The 21,106-nt window shown below is 43.2% G+C and overlaps 1 protein-coding gene across 11 annotated transcripts in view; it reads left to right on the top strand.

The window, feature by feature from the left end:
• Positions 1–21,106, top strand: part of NF2 (NF2, moesin-ezrin-radixin like (MERLIN) tumor suppressor) — an 80,652-nt gene that overhangs the window by 7,689 nt on the left and 51,857 nt on the right. For 8 of the 11 annotated variants that reach the window (XM_045458111.1, XM_045458112.1, XM_045458114.1 and 5 more), the window contains exon 2: positions 20,557–20,682. The exons of the other annotated variants lie outside the window; for them this stretch is intronic. In XM_045458111.1, the coding sequence (XP_045314067.1) occupies positions 20,557–20,682 (126 nt within the window). The remainder of the gene's footprint in view (positions 1–20,556; positions 20,683–21,106) is intronic. 11 annotated transcript variants of the gene reach the window in all.

Genomic DNA, 21,106 nt, shown 5'->3' with positions numbered 1-21,106 from the left:
CTTAAAAAGATGGGCAAAGGATCTGAATAGACATTTCTCCAAGGAAGATATACAAATGGCTAATAAGCACATGAAAAAATACCCTCATTAGTCATCAGGGAAATGAAAATTAAAAACACAATGAGATACCACTTTACCACATTGAGAGCCAACCACTAGGATGACTAGAATCAAAAAAAGGCATATAATAACAAATGTTGGCGAGAATATGGAGAAATTGGAACCCTCATACACTGCTGGTGGGAATGTAAAATGGTGCAGCCACTTTGGGAAACAGTCTGGCAGTTCCTCAAACTGTTGAATATAGAGTACCATATGACTCAGCAATTCACTACTAGGTATCTACTCAAGAGAAATGAAAACATATGCCTACAGAAAAACTTGGACACAAATGTCCTTAGTGACATTATTCATAATTGCTAAAAGGTGGAAACAACCCAAATGTCCCTCAACTGATGAAAAGGTAAACAAAAGGTGGTATATCAATATAATGGAATGTTATTTGGCACTAAGAAGGGATGAAATACCAATACATGCTACAATATGGATGAACCTTGAAAACATGCTAAGTAAAAGAAGCGGTCACAAAAGAACACATATTGTTTCATATATTTCACATAATTATTCCCTTGGAAGGATATCTAGGGAAATAGAAAGTAGTTTTGTGGTTGCCTAGGGCTGGGAAAAGTGCAGGAATACAGAAATGATAGCCAAGGGGTACAAGGTTTCTTTTTGAGGTGATGAAAATATTCTAAAATTTACAGTGGTGATGGTTGCCCAACTCTATGAATATGCTAGAAACCATTGAATTGTGCACTTTAAATAGGTGAATGTTAAGGTACATGAATTATATCTCAGGCTATGTTAAAGAAAATGCAGCCTTTGGCAAAATGGAAACAAAAGACATGACTTTATTCCAATAAAACTGTGAACATTGAAATTTGAATATCATATAACTTTCACAAGTGATGAAATGTTATTTAAAAACTTACATTTTGTTAAAAATGTAAAAATTACTCTTAGCTCTCAGATTGCACAATAATAGGTGGTGAATTAGGTTTGTGTTGTGGACCGCAGTTTGCTGATCCCTGATCTAAGTTTCTTTTTTTTTTTTCTTTAATTTTTTTTAATTTAAAAACTTTTAAAGTAATTTCTACACCCAGTGTGGGGCTCAAACACACAACCCTGAGATCAAGTGTCACATGCTCTACTGATAGGGCCAGCCAGGCAACCCCTGATCTAAGTTGCTAGTTGACAAATGTTGTGAGAAGGGTGCCTGGGTGGCTTAGTCGGTTAAGCATCTGATTCTTGATTTTGGCTCAGGTCATGATCTCGCGGTTCGTGGGTTTGAGCCCCGCATCTGGCTCTGTGCTGTCAGTACAAAGATTCACTCTTGGGGTTCTCTCTCTCCCTCTCTGCCCTTCCCTCACTCTAGTGCGAGTTATCTGTCTCAAAAATAAATAAATTTAAAAAAAAAAAAAAAGATAAATGTTGTAAGAGATTGTGAGAGACTGACCAGTAAGGAAAGGGATTTTGTATGAGATTTCTTCAGCCATAGTTTTACCACGAATATCTCTTCTTTTTTCTTTAAACAGACCCCAGACCCAAAGAGGATGTACAATATTATCAACTATAGCAGTGTTCTAAACACTGGCACTGTTGACATTTTGGGTGGATAATTCTTTGTTGTGGTGGGGGCTGTCCTGTGCATTGTAAGATGTTTAGAAGCATCTCTGGACTCTATCCACTAGATGCCAGTAGCACCTCCCCGTGCTCCCCGTCATGTCAACCAAAAATGTCTTCAGACATTGTCAAGTGTCCCGGCGGGGGGGTGGGGGGGCGGAGGGGGAGGACACCCTTCTTTCTGTCCCTCTCCCTGCCACCATATTGAGAACCACTGGTCTATAGAAGAAGATAAGAGTAGTGATATTCAGAGAGGCATAATGGTATAGTATAGTCTGTCAAACTTATATATGCCAGCAAACGGCCTAGCATCTTGGTGAAATGAGAATTCTCATTCTGTACTTATGCAGTAGGACTGAGGATTCTGCATGTCTAACACATTCTCAACTCTCAAACAGTGATGGTGCTGCTAGTCCAGAGAGTTGCAAAGCATTAGTGGAAAGTGCATAGGCTTTGAAATAAGTTAGACCTGGACTTGAATTCCAGCTGAACTTCTAGCTTGGGTAAGATACTGAAGCTCTTTGGACCTCAGTTTCCACATCAGTAAAGTGGAACTAATACTATTGACCCTGCAAGGTTTTATAGGGATTCCTGGAATACATAGTGCCAGGCAGAAAGGAAGAACTAGAAGGGAGTATAATTGGCCTACAGTAGGAGGTGCAGGTCACTGTGGTCACTGCCCTGTTGCAATTTGTCAAACAGTTGCATCTCATTGACTTGCCAGTGGAAATACCTGTTTGTAAACGAAGATGTTCAGATATTCTGTTGAAAGTTATAGTAGTTTGACTTATGATGATAGAGCTCTGAGAAACTATTAGACTTTCTCCTGCCCTATTTTTATGTTGTACATTAACTGAGCAAGGTGCCGATACCAGGAGATGGCAGATGCATTTTGAAAAAAAAAAAGAAGAGGAGAGATGGTACTTGAGGAATTCTTCATTGAGGCATACAGGTAGGTGGTGGTCCAAGGAGGACTCAATTTCAGAACCAGTGTTAGTTAACATATGAATCATGTTACCTTATGCTAATAAGTTCAGACTTTTTTGCTGCAGAGGTAGGAAATAAATCTCTTGCACTACTTGCTGCATTGCACAATTGGCTTGATGTTTTAGAGGATTTTTCCACTTGAAATATTTGATATTTGTCATTTTGAGAAAGTGGGTGCTGAACGTAATTTGCCAGGAGGCTAAACGGTTATGTTATTTCTTATCTAGGCTGGAATTTTACTCTAATAATTCAATCTATCAGTAAGAAGAGCCAAATATGAAAAATTTCTCAAAATTGAGTTGTGAGAGATTCTAATACCATCTTACATTGGAAACAAAGCCGCCTTCTCCTGTTGGTTGTTGATATCCCAGATGTTTTCACATACCCAAATGGGATTGTGATTGGATTAAACACCAACATTACAGATCATGCCAACATACAAATGGACATAAAGTAGAAACTTTGGAAAGAGGAAAACAGAAAGAACAAACTCTGGTGTTTTCAGTAAGATGTTACATCCCAGACACCCCAAGATATAGGTAAATGCTTCTCTTCTAGGATGCAAATCCCCAAAGGGCAGTGGTGGTCATTTCATTGCTTAGTTGTATATAGTAATGGGACTCTATATGAGGGCACTGAGAAACTTCTTATTTCAGAAGAAAGGTTTCTGTCTTATCTGTGGGTTCTTCCATGGGGGTTAAGCAGTCCCCATGGATGGCATGGGTGCCGCACATCTAGGACGTGGGCAGTCCGAGGTGAATGATGGATGCAGTTGTGCTGGTGAAGGGTGAAAGAAGGAGGGTATATATACTGGCTAGTGCTGCCATCTGCTGGACCCCATATCTGTTCTTTTGTAGGAGGAAGGACTAGGGAATAGCAGCTACTGTGTGCCAGGTGCTGTGCTAAATGCTTTACAATGTACTATCTCACTTGATACTTGGAATAGATTCACTTACTCACTCAACAGATATTTACTGAGTACCAGTGTGGACCTAGTGGTGATCAAGACCTGCTTAGGATGGAGGTCCTGTCATTGGCTTCATTTTCAGAGTGGGAATTGGAGGCTCCAACAGGGCAAATAGCCTGCATAAAGTCCCAGCAGAGCCACTGTTTGTTCTGAGAGAGAAAGAAGAGGACAGTGGGAGAATCTCAATAATGACCGACGAGGGGCACGTGGGTGGTTCAGTGGGTTAAGCATCGTCTTTTAATTTCAGCTCAGGTCATGATCTCACAGTTCATGAGTTTGAGCCCCATGTTGGGCTTAGGAGCCTGCTTGGGATTTTCTCTTTCCCTCTCTCTCTACCCCTCCCCTGCTCATGCGTGGGCTGTCTCTCTCTCAAAATAAATGAACATTAAAAAAAATAATGACCAAGAAGCTAGCAGTCACTTATTTGAACCTCACAACTAGGTTTTCAAGTCAGTTGGGAAGGTCTTAGCTCAAGTTCCAGTTTCCTGTCAGGGCTCTGAAGTAGCACAGCCTAGAGGTTATGAGTGTTGTCTGGGGAGAGCATGGTCTTAGGATCCTGATCCCTGGTTCTGCCCTAACCAGTTCAGCACCCTTAGACAGGTTCCTTAATCCTTTCAGATGCCTGTTTCCTCATCTGTAAAATGGAGAGCATAATAATTCTTCCTGTATGGGGTATTGGTACTGGGATTAAAACCGAGTCATTATTGGTAAAGTGCTTAGACTAGCACCTGGCACAGGTAAGTTCCATATACAGGTTATTACATAAAAGGAAGTAAATCCAGGGCCTCTCAGCATTTGGCTCCCTTTCCCAGGCTCTCCCACACTTCCTCACTTACCCTTTTTGCTCTTGGCCTGTTGTCCTGGTTGCTGTTTCTGGAAAGTACCTCTTTTCATACTGCTGTGCCTTTGCATAGAATGTCCTTCTCACTTGTCTGCTGGCACAGATGTTCTCATTCTCCTTCTAGGCTCTGCTCAAGTGCCCCCCCCCCTTTTTTTAAATGTTTATTTTTGAGAGAGAGACAGAGAGACAGAGTACAAGTGGGGAAGGGGCAGAGAGAGAGGGGGACACAAAATCTGAAGCAGGCTTCAGGCTCTGTGCTGGGGGCTCAAACGCACGAACTGTGAGATCATGACCTGAGTTGAAGTCGGAAGCTTAACCAACTGAGCCACCCAGGCACCCGAGTGTTCCCCCCTCTTTGTGCCCAAGACCACCACATAGCTACCAGTGATGGGGCTGAGATTCAAACCCGGGTCATCTCTCTTCCAGGCTGGCTGGCTCTTTTTCTGTTAAGCTATGCTACCCACATAGGAAGCTCCAAGTAGAAAAAGGAAAGAAACCATTAGAAACCTGGAGAGAACTTTGATATTTGGTAAACAGGAAAAAGGAAAGTAGAAATAAGAGATTTTACAAAGAACTTCCTAACAACTATTTGTCTATGGTATTATTTTATTTATTGCAATTGGTGTAAGATACCATTTCAAAACCATTTTGTAAACTTGCCAGTGGGCTTAAGTTTTTGGCTGGTAGATGATGTGACTGACAGCCTCTGCTAAATTGCCTCAGTGTCTGGTTTGTCTTTGAATCAAATGTACATTTTCCATAAGTGAATCCTTTTCACTTGCCATGATCTACTTGGAATTCCTTGCCTTTGGCTTAAGATGAAGCTTATTTTGCAACAGTTAAATATTTTCTAGTTGCATATTTAACAAGCTTTGTGGTCAGAATGTTCTTCCCTATATTCAGCCTGATGTCTTCTCTTAATATTTGGTGTGTCCACATGAATAACAATTGGTTAACCCCTCTATTCTGAGGCCTTTTCATGTACTTTGAAAAGTCAGTTATCTAACTTCTCTGAAGTCCACCTCCTCCATCCCCTTTCCCCTGTGCAGCTCAGTTTTGGAGTACCTAATATTTAGGGGATTGGAGCACATAGATATTTAAGAGGGAAGGTCCCAGATTTCCAGGGTGCTCATAATCGAGTTAGAGAAACAGGATACACATGAAAAGATAATGCAAAGGAGTCTGTCTGTCTGTCTGTCTATCTATCTATCTATTAGATGAGGATGTGTTCCTCTTGAGAGAGAGAAGAAAAACCCTGCAGTGGGGTAAATAGGGGAACAACTGCCCCCAGGGATTGAAGGCAGGTTTGTGTCCACAGATAAAGGGGAAGAGTGTACAGATCAGTGGATGTGACCTGAGCAAAGGCAATAGTATTGTTTTGTTTATTGCAGTTGGTATAAGATACAATCCTCTGGTTTGAGGTAGAAGAGAAGAGAGATGTGTTTAAATTCCTAGGTTCAGGACAGATATTAGAAGCCTTTGAAGGCCAGATTAAGGAGCTTGTATTCATCAGATGCAGTGGGGGAGCTTTGAGGTTTTTACTAGGAGAGTGATTTGAAGTGGTCTTAGGGCACCTGGGTGGCTCAGTTGGTTAAGCATCCGACTTTGGCTCAGGTCATGATCTCACTGCTTGTGGGTTCGAGCCCCGTGTCAGGCTCTGTGCTGACAGCTCAGAGCCTGAAGCCTGTTTTGGATTCTGTCTCCCTCTCTCTCTGCCCCTCCCCCACTCGCATTCTGTCTCTCTCAAAAATAAACGAACATTTAAAAAAATAAATAAAGTGGTCTCCACGCAGAATGATTTGAAGTATTTGGGGGTGGGGTTGGGAAGAGTTTGGAAACAAGGAGCCCGGTTAGAAGACAACCTCTCTGGGCTGGGTGTCACATGGAAACCTGAACTAGCTGGAGCCTGGGACAAAACTAGGCTGAGTCCAAAGGCGTGGGCACCAGGAGGATGAGGCCAGGGCTCAGGGTCTTCTGTGACAAAGAGTGAGCAGGAGACCTATTAGGCCCAAGATTCAGGAGGTACTGAAGTCTAGAGCCAGCCCTTAGTTATCAAGGCCAGCCAAGCAGGAGGCAGTTCTTGGGTGAGACGTGGCCAGCCTTGGGTTCAGGAGGTCAGCTCACTTTCCTGTGTCTGGTCCGGGGCTGTAGTCAGGGTGTTATTGTATAAAACTAGGGAGAGCCCTGAACTGGTGCTTGAACCCCTGGCTTCTAGGCAGAGCTGCTCTGTGTGATCTTGGGCATGTCTCTTCTTTCCCCCAACCCAGGCCTCAGTTCTTAGGGTGAAAAATGAGAGGAAAGAATTTGATTTCAAAGGCCCTCTGCTTTAACGTCCTATTTTAGGTGATCTGGGCAGAAGCAGCTCATTGCACACCTCCCCCTTTCATATTTCCTTCTTAGGTAGGAAGCCATCTCAGGATTTGAGCATGTAGGTGTGAGAAAAATCTGCTGGAGGACAGGAACAATATTGCTTAGGGAACAAGAGCTGACATCCCGATAGAAGGGGTAAGTTGGTGTGGGTGAAAGCCCTGCCACTGCCACCTGCTGCCTGAGGGATCTTGAACTCCCTTTCCACATCTGTAATATGAGGAGAATAATAGTATTTTACTTACAGGATTGTTTGAAGGCATGAGTGCAGTGGACCTTTATAGACACTTAGCCCAAGGCCTGACTGTAGTAAGCACTTGGTAGACATTAGCTTCTCATGTGATCACGAGTTGGGGGTGTGGGAGTAAAGAGGAAGGGTCCCACGCTGGAGGCACTACAGATTTTCTCCTTTAATCATTTTTATTTTCTTTGAATCTTCTTCAGGTTATCCACACCTTTGTAAATGTAGGCTCTCTCGACTCCAGAATTAGTCTAAATATGAGCTTTATCCTACACCATATTTCTGTTTAAGGATCTCTTTTTTTTTGTAATGTGATCTTTTTTTTTTTTGTAATGTGCTATATGATTGATCTCTTGATGTCCACTGTGATAACAGCATTCTTTTCTGATTTCTGCCATATTTGTTTTCTGTTCTTTTGTCCCCAGTGTGTCATTTTTCTCTGTTCTTTGTTTTTGACGACTTCTCCAATTATTCATGCTAGTTTTGCATTTTGTCCAAGAACATTTTTGGCGCTTGTTTATTTTTAATTTCAGAAGTTAAAGGCATTTGAGGTCTTAAAAACCCAGAGTTGAGTTTTCTCAGAGCTGCTAATCTTTTTAGCCAGCTGGTGATGAGGCTTCTCTGGTTTGTTACAGGATGATGTGTGCCATCCTCCTGTCTTTGCTTTGTCTAATTTAGATTCTAAATCCACATGTTTTAGTACATTTTTAGCACATAAAAATTTATTACCGAACTGGTGCTGACCTCAGGGAAAAAAAAAAATCTTTAATCAAATCTTCAGTCACCAGTGCGTACACTCAAGGTGCTTATCCCAGCCTAGAAATCACTCTGGCCACCACTAGGTGGGGTCAGAGAACATGATTTCTAAAGGCATCAGGTCCTTTTTCTCTTCCAGCCCTCAAAACTATTTGACTTTTTGCTTCTTTGCAAAAAAAAAAAAAAAAAGAAAGAAAGAAAAAGAAAAAAGAAAAGAAGGACTGAGCTTTGGAAAAGTCACAAAAGCTCCCTGTGAGTTACATTACTTATGGTTCCCCCATCCACCTTCCCAGTTTCAATGTCCTAGTTTTAGGCGTTTTGATAATTTGACTTTCAGATAAAACTTAAAACTGAAGCCCAGAGTAACTACTGAACTTATCTGAACTGATCTGGAGTTTTAAATTCAGCAACAGTGTCTTTATCTAGTGTCCTACTCATATTGACTGGAGATTAAATCAGTCTCATAAATATGTTAAAGAAGTCTTCAACCCACAGTTGTCCTCATCCACCTGCAGACATTTTTACCAGCCCTGTACGCTCCTACCTATACCTTCCAGTGTTGTTAAATCAGTGTCCTAATCACTGAGCACTGTGACAGGTCAAGCTAGAAACAGAACCCGAATGTTTACAATTTCTTTCTAGGCTAGAATTGGGGTTCTCCGTGAGCTCATTTGCACGGATGGATTATGCTCCAGCTGTTTTGCCAGGAGCTTTTTTGAAAGAGTGTGCTTTTAAATACAAACTGTAATTTTTGTGATATCCTGGGGCAGGAGGAGTTAATTGGCTGGATAATACTTAGTCATGGGTTGTGTTTCGGTCTTCTAGTTTGTTTGCTTGTTTTTTGATATTTATTTATTTATTTTGAGAGAGCGCGCACATGAGCGAATGTGGGGGGAGGGGGGGCAGAGAGAGAAAGAGAGAAAGAGAAACCCAAGCAAGCTCCATGCGGTGAGTGCAGAGCCCGATGTGGGGCTTGAACCCACAAACTGTGAGATCATGACCTGAGCTGAATTCAAGAGTCGGATGCTTAACTGACTGAGCCACCCAGGCATCCCTCAGTCTACTAGTTTTACCTCATGTTTAGACATTTAAAATTTAGCTCTGTGTCTACCTGCACCAAGTGTTTCCTGTTTGTAGCTCTCTGCAGAATTATTATTCTCAGTATTTCAACATTTTGTGATTATTGACAATTGCTGCGTATCAACAGTGTGCTAGGTGCTAAAAAAGTTATTTTTCAGTAACATTACAATGACCATTTTTGTTACATTAGAGAGTTTATTATTAATATAGCTCTTGATTATTAGGAGTAAGGAGCACAGTAGCAATGGCAAACCCTGAGTAAGGAGAAAGAATGTAGAAAGCACACATAAATTAAATGTTAAGTGTCATTTACATCCCTGAAAATGATTTTAAGATATAGAATGGAATGTTAAACGATAAAAGAAAATTACTATAACAATGGAAAAAGTGCTACATGGTTTATACAAAACCATCTCAAGCTCATAGACTCAGAGGGTGTTAATCCTCAAAGACCACTTGATGATTGTGGAAGCTGAGACCCAAAGAGGTTAAGTGACTTTCCCAACACAGCAGGTTTGGGTGTTTTATAGCTATTTGACAAGGCTATGATTGCTCTCATGTTGTGAGCTAAATTCCAAAGATAGAGATTGTCTCCTTTGCTTTTGGGGGACTGTATTGCTTTTATAGCACCATAACTGTATTGTTTCTTTTTGCTCTGTCAGCTGACTTTGAAATGCCTCATCTTTTTTCATAGCATCATAAAATCGGGACCTTGCACAGAGGTCATAGGAGATTGACAGAGGAAGAAACTGAGGCCCAGTGGAGTTGCATGGCTCACTCAAGGTTATATATAGGCTTGTGTATGGTAGAGGTAGAGTTTAGGATACAGATCCCTTCTCTAGGTTCACTGCTGCTCCCATACCCTCTTTCCACTGTAGCGGGAAACATGCCAGAAGCTACAAACATAAGGACTTTTTTCCCCCAGAAAACTATAATTCACTTAGTTTTGAAAGACTTAGAGTTTAAAACCTCCATTTTGTGGCTTCCCAAGGTGCTGTGATTTGTTTCTTAGTAGTTTCTTTTGTTCTATGGAAATTTTTCTTGGTTGGCTCTCCAAGATTTGGATTTCTTTGCCAAGGTATTTTTAGAGAAAAGAAATCAGTGTGTCACCAAAGGGGGAAAATGTATACCTTAAGGCCCAATTATGCAATTAGAATTTTAATAAGGAGTATCATAAATTCTTGCTTCATTGCAATCATTACTTAGAAGACTGTTCTACTCAGAAGCCTCATCTACTTATCATCATCATTATCATCAACATCATCAGCCAACCACAAGCACTTATGGAGTGGCCACAGGTTATGCAGTACTTGCTTGTGTTCTGGGAGACTTACAGCATGGTGTGTGTGTGTGTGTGTCTGTGTGTGTGTGTATGGTGTGCACAGTAAACCTTGCCTTCAAGGAGTTTGTGATCTGTAAGACTGGAGGAAAGACAGGGATCTTGGAGAAAGACAAACACCTCATTTTCCCCGTGTATATAAAGTACATACTGACTCATGTACCTGGCGTTGTATGGGGGAAGGGGACAATGGTGAGATAAAGGAATGGACCTTAGTAAGGTCTGGTTCTGGATAAAGGGAAGCAATAGGTTTGCTGACTTGGGAGGGCACAGGCTGGGTTGTAACAGGCAGGGTAATTGGTTGGAGAGAGGAAGCAATTGGTGGAGGGCCTTTAAACCATTAAACTTTTTTTAAAAGGTTTATTTATTTTTGAGAGAGACAGAGATTGAGAGCACAAGTGGGGAAGGGGCAAAGAAAGAGAAGGAAAAAGAGAATCCCAGGCAGGCTCCATACTGCCAGTGCAGAGCCCGATGCAGAGCTCGAACCCACGAACCATGAGGTCATGGTCTGAGCCGAAGTCAGACCCTTAACCAACTGATCCACCCAGGCATCCCTTGAAACCATTAGTTTAAATATATTTAGCATACCAGCAGATGATTGGGGGATTAGGAGAGGAAAATTACTGGCTGCGGTTGATTATGGCAGAAACTGACAGGCAAGAGATTGGAGGTGGTCTTTTTTGCAAAGAGGTTTTTGCCCAGATTTAGATGAGAAATATAGGGGTTGTGTTTGGTAGAACAGAGAAGTTGATCTCTTTTTTGGAGTGTTCCCTTTTCCCTTGTGTTGGGAAATAATGGCTGATAAGGTGTGAGGTGTCCTTTAATCATGACAGGAAACGGCTCAATAGTTTTGCAATTTCGGTTCATGAGACACAAGAGCCCACTTGTGTGGTGTGATGGATGATACCACACCTTGAGTCTGGGCACGTCAGTTTTACACCTGCATTACTATACTTGTTTATCCTCTTTGATTAACCAGAATAGATTAAAAAAATTTTTTTTTTTGATGTTTGTTTATTTTTGAGAGAGAGAGAGTGCAAGCGGGGGAGGGACAGAGATAGGGAGACGCGGACTCCAAAGCAGGCTGAGCTGTCAGCACAGAGCCCTATGCAGGGCTCAAACCCACAAACCATGAGATCACAACCTGAGCTGAAGTTGGACACTTAACCACCTGAGCCGCCCAGACACCCCAACCAGAATAGATTTTAATGGAGCCCATTATTCACTTACTGCACAGCAAAACCATTGTTACCACTTTTTCCATTGTGTTTATCTTGTAAATGGAAGTATTTGGTATCTATTTTTTTTCAAAATGGACAAATAGAAGTTATATTTAGATTAGCATCTTAAATTTTTTAGACTTTTTAAAAAATAAATGTTTATTTATTTTGAGAGAAAACGAGAGCGTGTGCCTGCACATGCATGACCATGAGAGGGGCAGACAGTGAGGGGAGAGAGAATCCCAAGCAGGCACCATGCTTTCACTGCAGAGGCCAACGTGGGGCTCTGTCTCACCAACCTTGAGATCATGACCTAAGCCAAAATCAAGAGTTAGACGCTTTACCAACTGAGCCACCCAGGCGTCCCTCTAGACTTACAAACTGGTTCTTGTAGGCCAGCGATGACGGCAGAAGTCAGTTAGGGGTAAATGTTAAGAGAGGAAATCACAGTTATCCTTGGTTTTCCATTTCTGAAATAGTGGTAAACACATGGCCCATGTCCTGAGCCTGGGGAGGCACAGTTCCTTCATTGCTCTATCTGTAAGGGGGCTAACCTTTTGACGGTTTTTATGGCAAATACTAGGGCAGCTTGTGAGTTAAACCCTAATAAGCAAATGCTGGGTTTGTCACTTCTCTTTCATCTTCTGGAAGAGACAGCTAATCAAATAGCATGCCTTGTGCGGCTAGTCCCCCAGACCTCTATGAAATGGAATGTTGTTTTCCCTGGTTGCTTTTTCCAGATTTGAGTCTTCTTTATAAAGCCAAAGTTTCTCTGTTGTCTTAATTCTTCAACACTTCACAGATGGTGGCCAAATTCAGTTCTCTTTCTTTAAGAAAGTTGTCATCTTCTAACTGTGGCCGTTCCCCATCATGCAGCTGGTTTCCTACTGACCCTCCCCGGGTTTATCAGTGAGTAAGTGTGATTGTTGGTGGCTGCATGACCCAGAGAAAGCAGTGGGAGAAATGCAATGTGAAGTGTCGAAAGTAAAAAACAAATGGTAGTTTTAGGGTTGTGAGTCTAAACCTGGCCAAGGGATACTATTCATAACATTTCCCCAGTTAATAGACCCCAATCAGCGCTGTAGGTTATTGGTGCCAGTTGCTTCCTACAACAGAGAAGTGCTATGTTCCTGCTGTGGAGGGTGAGTGCTTAGTGCTATTTACTTAAAACATTCTAGGTTGATAAATTACAAGCACTTCACTTTGGGTAAAGCTCATAAATCCCGCCCCTACGAAAAATAACAAGCTGACAGCACTTAGTCCTGTTTATAAAGTTCATACGCATCTATCTTTGATGCAGGTACAAGTATATATCTATGAAATAGCACTGCAGCCTGTTAAAGTAATGGGAGAGCACAGCCACAGAGCGAGCAGCATTGTTCTTCCAGGCTCACTACCATCAGCCCCTCTGCTTGAAGGGCACCTCGAGGACAAGGCTTGCAGAGCAGGAGCTTGCACACCATGGAGTCCAGATTTGTGCTTCTTCCTGCCTTCTCCCTGCAGATCACCTCTTTCATTCCTGCCGCCTTCCTTTTCCAGTCTGCAAAATGATCGTCTGCCTGTTAGCGTCCCTGCTCTTCATTAGGCCGAGATGAGGCACAGAGCTGTGCCGATGTGTGGGGAGCAGTTTGAACACTTAGGCCAGGTGGAGAGACATGGGCCTCCGTGAACACTAAAGCATCTGTTCTGGAGAAAGGACAGACCCTAACAAAAAGACCTTTAAGTAGTGTAAGGGCAAAGCCTGGAACGCTTATGTGCTGTCAGGTATCAGAAAAGGAAATATTTTAATAAAAAAATAAATATGAGACTCATCCCACTGGCCGTGGGATCTTCTTAGAGATCTGGCAGGTGTCATTATGGGATGCATGGCTGCTTGGAACCTGTGACTGAGCAACCTGCTTCCTAATCAACTTGTGGAGAGTCCGAAGTGTCACATGCATCGGGTGGAAGCTGCCTATTCAGTACCGCATTGAACATTCAGTACTGCAGATAGTGTAATTATGCTGCTTGTCAGATACTAGAAAAGTGCAAAGAACATTCCTTCACTTTGCAACAGCTTGGACCCAAGCGGCAGACATGCTGTTCCCTCTGGCTGGCATGACCTCCCTTTCTTCAGCCCTTTCACCAGAGTATCAACTACTGCCTGGCTTCCAAGACCCAGCTCAGACTGTGTCTCCTCAGGGAAGCCCCTCACCCCAGGCCCCCAGGCCCGAGCTGTGTTTCCACAGCACCGTGGTCTGTTAGCATTTACCAGGTTGCATTTTTGTTATCTGTTTACCTACCTGTCTTCCCTGTCAGACATGAATGGGGACAGTGTCTTGTCCTGAATTCATCATTTATCTCTTGTGCCGAACATAATGACTAGGATGTAATGGGTGCTCAATAAGTGTTTGTCAAATGAGTGATAGCATGGTTAGCTCAATGAGAATTGATGGTGCCCTTTCTGATCTGTCATCCATCATCCATGGAGTGAAACAGGACCAGGAGGCTTTACATGGCACCACTTGAGAATGTAAGGAGAGGAGGTGGGATTAGAATGAATAATGACCACCCTTTATTGAGTATTTACCATGAGCTGGGCACTATATTTACTAAAGTATTTAGGCTTTTAAAATATATTAATGTACTTAATCCTTAGATTAATCTGCTAAGACAGGGTCTGTTTATTATCCCCATTGCGAAGCACAAGGAAATTCAATAACCTGCCCGAGGTCACACAGTGACAGCACGGAGATTCATACTGATGTTAGACAGCTATCTATCTGTGCCTCTTAGACTGGTTCCTGGAAAGAATTAAGCCCTAATGTACAGAGGCATCCATCTTAGGTAATGATTCAACTTCTGTATATCTGGAATGATATGGTTATGTTTTCTCCTTGGGGAAAAGGGAGAAGACAGTCACCCGAATAACTTTTTGGGTTCTGTGGTTAAAGTGAGAGAGGTGGAGTTAGTTGACAAAGAATTGGTGTTAGGTGGCAGTTTAGGTCCTTGCAGAAGCACAGCAGTATTCTCCAGTCAAACTGAACTACAGTGCTTTCATTTCCTACAAGGACCATCTAAGCTTTTTTGCCTCTAGACCTTTACATATGCTGTTCCCTGTGCTTGGATCACACTACCCTGTTCACTGTTTCTTCCTCAAGCCCAGTCTTCACTTGGCTCCCCTCTCCCACCATGAGAGTTAATTTAGATGCCATTCTTCCCTGCCCTCGAAGACAGTGTCCCTTCCTGGGGGTCCCTATTGTGGCACTCACAAGTGTTGTAGTGCTAGAAACCACGCTTGGAGTTGATTATTGTGTGTAGGGTGAGGGAGGTGACTGGCTCATGTCCTAAGCTCATTTTGTAAGAGCAGAGACTGTCTCTTTTGTTCCTTATTATCTTCTGTACCTTGAGTGGTGCTTGGACACAAGGTGTGTTCATGAAATATTTGTTGGAGGAGTGGATGTGTGGCAGCTAATTTTGCTTTACGTTTTTGAACCTTGTTTTTTTTTTTTTTTTTTTTAATATTTATTCATTTTGAGAGAGAGGGAGAGAATGAGCTGGGGAGGAGTGGGGGTGGGGTGGGGAAGAATCCCAAGCACTGCTTGTCAGTACAGAGTCCAGGGTGGGGCTTGATCTCATGAACCATGAGATCATGACCTGAGGTGAAATCAAGAGCCAGATGTTTAACCGACTGAGACACCCACGTGCCCCGAGCCTTGGGTTTTTGAAGTAGGCGAGTCTTCTGTTTGACACCATTGTTTACTGTATCTTTTTAAAATTTTTATTTATTTTTTTTTTTTAATTTTTTTTTTTTTTCAACGTTTATTTATTTTTGGGACAGAGAGAGACAGAGCATGAACGGGGGAGGGGCAGAGAGAGAGGGAGACACAGAATCGGAAACAGGCTCCAGGCTCTGAGCCATCAGCCCAGAGCCCGACGCGGGGCTCGAACTCGCGGACCGCGAAATCGTGACCTGGCTGAAGTCGGACGCTTAACCGACTGCGCCACCCAGGCGCCCCTATTGTTTTTTTTAATGTTTGTTTATTTTTGAGAGAGAGACAGAGACAGAGTGGGGGAGGGGCAGGGAGCGAGGGAGACACAGAATCCAAAGCAGGCTCCAGGCTCCGAGCTTGTCAGTACAGAGCCCAACATGGGGCTTGAACTCACGAATCGTGAGATCAGGACCTGAGCTGAAGTCAGAAGCTTAACTGACTTGAGCCATCCAGGTGCCCCGTTTGCTGTGTCTTTTTTTTTTTTTAATTTTTTTTTTAATGTTTATTTACTTTTGAGAGAGAGAGAGTGTGAGTGGGGAAGGGTCAGAGAGGGAGGGAGACACAGAATCCGAAGCAGTCTCCAGGCTCTGAGCTGTCAGCCCAGAGCCCGATATGGGGCTCGAACTCACAAGCCGTCAGATCATGACCTGAGCCGAAGTCAGATGCCCCACTGACCGAGCCACCCAGGTGCCCCTGCTGTGTCTTTTATGTACAAAGTCGACTGGGCACTGTGGGCAACAGAGAGATGACTGATGTCACTATTGCTCTGAGGCGCCTCCAATCTTAGGAGACACTCAGATGATCAGATCACGTCACAGCATCAGCACAATGCAGTGGATCACTGATAAAACTGTAAAAAGGGACACGGTCACATTCTGGTGAGTCATCTGGCGCCAAGGAAGCCCATTCACAACCCAAGACCTCCTTTTACAGAGTGCCATGGGAATCACCTGGAACAAATGTGACCAGTGGTTCTTGTTTGTAAAGAAGTAGAAACCCAGGGCTTCTGGGTGGCTTAGTTGGTTAAGCATCCAACTACTGATTTTAGCTCAGGTCATAATCTTACATTTCACGGGTTCAATCAAGCTTTGCGTCAGGCTCTGTGCTGACCGTAGGGGGACTGCTTGGGATTCTCTCTCTCCTTCTCTTTCTGCTCCTCCCCTGCTTGCGTGCTCACACACTCTTCTCTCTTTCTCAAAATAAGTAAAATAAAAGAAACCCAAATTAAGAGGACTAAACAAGTCTGCATACACTTAGGGAAGGGCTGTTGAAAAGTGGAACCTCATGTAGGTACACAACGTGTTGGAGGTTAGATTGAACCCAAAAGAAAAACCTTTTCTTCTTTTTTTAACGAAATGTTTATTTATTTTTGAGGTGGGGGGTAGGGCAGAGAGAGAAGAGAGAGAATCCTGAGCAGGCTTCCACTGTCAGCACAGAGTCTGATGTGGGGCTCGAACTCCAGAACCATGAGATCATGACCTGAGCCGAAATCAGGAGTCAGAGGTTTAACTGACTGAGCTACCCAGGCACCTCCAAAAGAAAAACTTCTTAATTACTTTATGATAGAACATTTGATTTTATAAATAGAGCTAATAAATTGAGTTCAAAAATATTTATTAATTTTTGAGAGAGAAAGAGAGCATGCATATGCGTGAGCTGGGGAGGGACAGAGAGAGAGGGGGACAGAGGATCGGAAGAGGGCCCTGTGCTGACAGCAGTGAGGCTGATGCAGGGCTTAAACTCACGAACCATGAAATCATGACCTGAGCCGAAGTCGGACCTTTAACCCTCCGAACCACCCAGGCGCCCCTGAGCTAATAAGACTTTAAATCAAATGTATTTAGGACATCTCTACCTGGTTTCCTCTGACATGGTAACTTATCCTAACAGTTGTTCATCTATTCCCTCTGAAACATGCTGCTCCTCCTGTATGCCATCTCTCCTCTAGTGGAACCACCTGCTGTTCAAGCCAGAAATGCAGGTGTCCCTCTTCATTCTTGATCCCTCAGTCCCTACCAGCACTCAGGTACCAGCTCTGGGACTGCCTTCTTTCCAATTCTCAGGCTGTCTTCTCTCCCTCCCACTGCCTTAATCAAGGCGGGAGTTGGCCTTCTTTCTGCCCTTCTTGATTCTAGGCTCCTTTCCTCCAACTTATTGTCCGCCCTGTTGATGGAGTACATTCTGGAATGCTGATCTGATCCCATTACTCCTCTGCCCAAGAGCCTTCAGTGACTCCCAAGACGAGCCACCTGGCCCCACATGGCGCCCCATTCTCACCACACCCCCTCTTGAGTTCAGGCTGTCTCAGCTCTACCAGATGACTTGCATTTCACGGAGATTATCATGATTTTCTTTTTAAGAATTCTTTCTCTCTTTCGTCTAACCCTCATTTGTTCTCTAAAGCCTTTTCTGATTTAGGTCCTTGCTTGTGTCTCCCATAGGGCCCTTGCATCCACCATTTTGCGTCCTCAGTGTCTGGCATTTCTGGGCATATAGGATGTGCTCTGTAGTGCTTGTTCAAAGAATGAGCTGTAGCAGAGGCTTTAATTCACACTGAGCTGTAAAGGAGCAATATCTGGCTCTTCCCAAGAATGGGTTTGGTTTCAGGGCGGGAGAAGAGTGTTAAGACACGTTTCTTACTGGAAAAGGTGGTTGGGGAGTGCTGGTGGAAGGCAAGACAAATGGAAAGGCTCCTAGCAGGAAAAGAGGCCGTTGAGAAGCTGAGGGGGTTGCCTACCTTAGATCGCCAGGAAAAAGGCCAGTGTCTGCTCCAGAAGGCTGCCAAAGAATCTGTGACTCAGTTTCCTTATTTATACTTAAAGGGGAGGGGTCTACAGTAGCTAATGACTCCGGCTCACATCCAACACTGACATTCTATGATCCTTAGAGTCAAAGTTAAGAATCTAAATAAGACACTGTGAATTGGTGTGAGATTTTCCCCCCCCCTCTCCTCACTTTTTTGCAAGCTTCTTGGAAACAAAGACATCTATTTGCATTCAACAGGGGTCGTTTTGCATTTTAAAAACAAAGAAGTAGAAAGGAATGCAGGAAAACTGCTTTAATATAATACTATGTTTGAGAATTTAAACTCCACCCCCTCTCCCCCCAGTCAAGAAATTCACTATTCTCAGCTTTGGTTGAGATGTGCTGCACATCCCAATTGCGCCCGGGTCCTCCGTGGCAGAGCCCGGCCCCTCCGTGGCTGTGAGTTATGGCAGCCTGGGAATCCATACTGTGATCTTCCTGGCCCTTGGGTGTTCAACTTCTCCAAGTTAATGTCGGTTCTTTAGCCTTACATTATCTCCTAGAAAGGTAGTCATTTATAATTTATATACTATGTACCAGCTTAAAATAGAGACAAGAGGATAATCAGCATCCCGAAGCTCCTAGTTTTCCAAAATAACATTTCTTCAGTGAAGTCTGCCTGTAGGAATTAAAACCTGCCTTGAATTAAAAAATCCTTTGTGCTGTAGTCAGGCTGGGGAATGGGTGTGCCCGCAAGCGTTTAGCAAGCCTTGCAGAAGGGGAAGGCCATCATTTTTTTTTTTTTTAAATAAAACTTGTCATTTTATTTTATTCTACTCAAAATAATTTCTAAAGACCTCATCCTTTGTAGTGTTACAGGGGTCTAACTAAAGTCACAGAGAGGAGATGGGGCAGAGCTAGAAGGACATACAGGAGAAGAGGCCCCCGTGAAGGACAAAAGCCATTTCATACCTCAGCCACTTGTCTGCTGCGGTTTTGGTGCCCTTCCATCTGGGTCGCTACTTTGCTCTTTGACTGTAAACACGGAGAATGGATGGGCTTTCCTGCTGAGTACCTCCCAGAGAACACACTGTTCATTCATATATATTAAAAATAGAAGACCTACTTGAAAAATGCTCTGTACAATCAGGTTTTATCAAGAGCCAATCAGATATTAGAGGTCTAACTTATTTTTTTCCTTCTTGCTTTTATAACCTGTCTCTAAACCCTAACTTTTTCCCCATTCCTTTTCGTTATGCATCTTCCATGTGCCAGGACATTGGGAGAAGATTTCTAATGAGGGCTGGAGAAGGACAGATGCTTCTGCAGTCCAGTGGTCTTGTCCTTCGGGTGTCTGGCGACTTTGCATTTGAATCCCAAGATTATTCTTACTGTGACCTCCATGTCCGTGATGTGTCTCGTGCGCTCACAACTGTCCCTGGTGTACAGTTGAATGTCCACCTGATACCTGGGGGCCAGCAGGGGTGGGGCTTGGGGGCAAGCAGCAGCTGAGGGGCTTGTAAGGGAACACCCTGGGTGATTTAACTTGGAAGCCACAAGGTGGCAACATTTACCAAGCGGCTGGGCATTTTTTCCCCTATTAAGATGTTGAACTTGCTTTTCCATTTTCTGAGATTGAAAAGCTGAGAAAAGGGTTTAGCAGCCATTGCTTTAGATCCTTTTGAAAGTGAAGCTGTAGGTTAAGCATGCTGCAGTTTATTGGTGTCTGTTCATTCCCTGGGTTTAGATACCGAGAATTTGAAATTGCTCCGTGTGACCATGGGTGAGTCACCTCTCCTTTGGCCTCAGTTGTGCATCGGAATAGGAAGGATGTGTAGTTGGGCTGACTGTACGTGATTTATGGCTTGGGTTTTAACTTCCTCCCCTGTATTGCTTTAAAAAAAAAAACTTTCAGTAAAACTAGTCTTTATAAAACAAAAACAAGAAAACACTAGCTTTTTATCAAAGGACACTGTCATGATTTAAAAAAAAAAAAAAAATCAACGACTGTGGCTTCCGACTTCAGCTCAGGTCATGATCTCATCATTTGTGAGTTCAAGCCCTGCATCGGGCTCTGTGCGGACAGCTCAGAGCCTGGAGCCCCTTTTGGATTCTGGGTCTCCTCCCACCCCCACCCCACCCCTCAAAAATAAATAAACATTAAAAAAATTTTCTTTAAATCAATGACAAAGTCTCAAAGAAATCAATGTCCCTAGAAGCTAGCCATCTCCCTGGGTTAACTCAAGAGGCTAGACTCTCCTAAATGAGGATGCTTATTTACCAGCTTTCCTAAATTAGCAGCTTTGGGGATATTAAGATCTGTAAGGAACTGTCCAAGGGAGGTATTGTGTATGCTTTGCAGTGATTAAGCCATTAAGCTCTAATTGGTATTTTCCCACTCATGGTTTTGTGTAGGAAGCTTTAAAATTATTTAGGAATTCTGTGCTCATCAGCCATCTTAGTGCCATCCCCACATTTTGGCACCTGAGAGTAGGGAGTACAGAGAAAAGGTTTTTGTTCAAGTGGATTATGACTTTTTGCTCACGCTGCCCTTCCTTATTGGTCTGTTATATTGCAGATGAAGTGGAAAGGGAAGGACCTCTTTGATTTGGTGTGCCGGACCCTGGGGCTTCGGGAAACTTGGTTCTTTGGACTGCAGTACACAATCAAGGACACCGTGGCCTGGCTCAAAATGGACAAGAAGGTTGGGCTGGAACTTGATGAAACCAGTGAGGCTGGTGTGTGCTCTGGTTTTTCCCTGAGCATGTGCCTAGCTTCTTTACTCATCATGGGGCATTATGGATGCACAGTAGAGAAAGGGGCAAGTCCTGAGTAAGTCATGTAGAAAACAGGTTCTGGAGATGCCACAGGCTTTCTGCCCCTCACACGCTCTCCTAGGTGAGCAGAACCAACGAACATAAAACTGTTGCCATCCCTGGCTTCTTTATTCATTGTCACCAGGCTGATTGCTTCTGGCTTTATGCTATTCAACTTACTGAACCACTAGTCAGGCTTTATGAATAAAAATTACTATTATATTATTATGCCCTTTTTTTTTTTTTAAATACAGTTTATGTCTTTGAAAGATTTGCTTGGGACTCATGTTCTTTAGGGAATGTTTTTAAGTC

The sequence above is a fragment of the Leopardus geoffroyi genome, chromosome D3 (genome assembly GCF_018350155.1).
Source record: "Leopardus geoffroyi isolate Oge1 chromosome D3, O.geoffroyi_Oge1_pat1.0, whole genome shotgun sequence".
In the NCBI taxonomy this organism is placed as follows: Eukaryota; Metazoa; Chordata; class Mammalia; order Carnivora; family Felidae; genus Leopardus; species Leopardus geoffroyi.
Note: the sequence above shows the minus strand (reverse complement) of the source record. Positions and strands in the feature narration are given on the sequence as shown.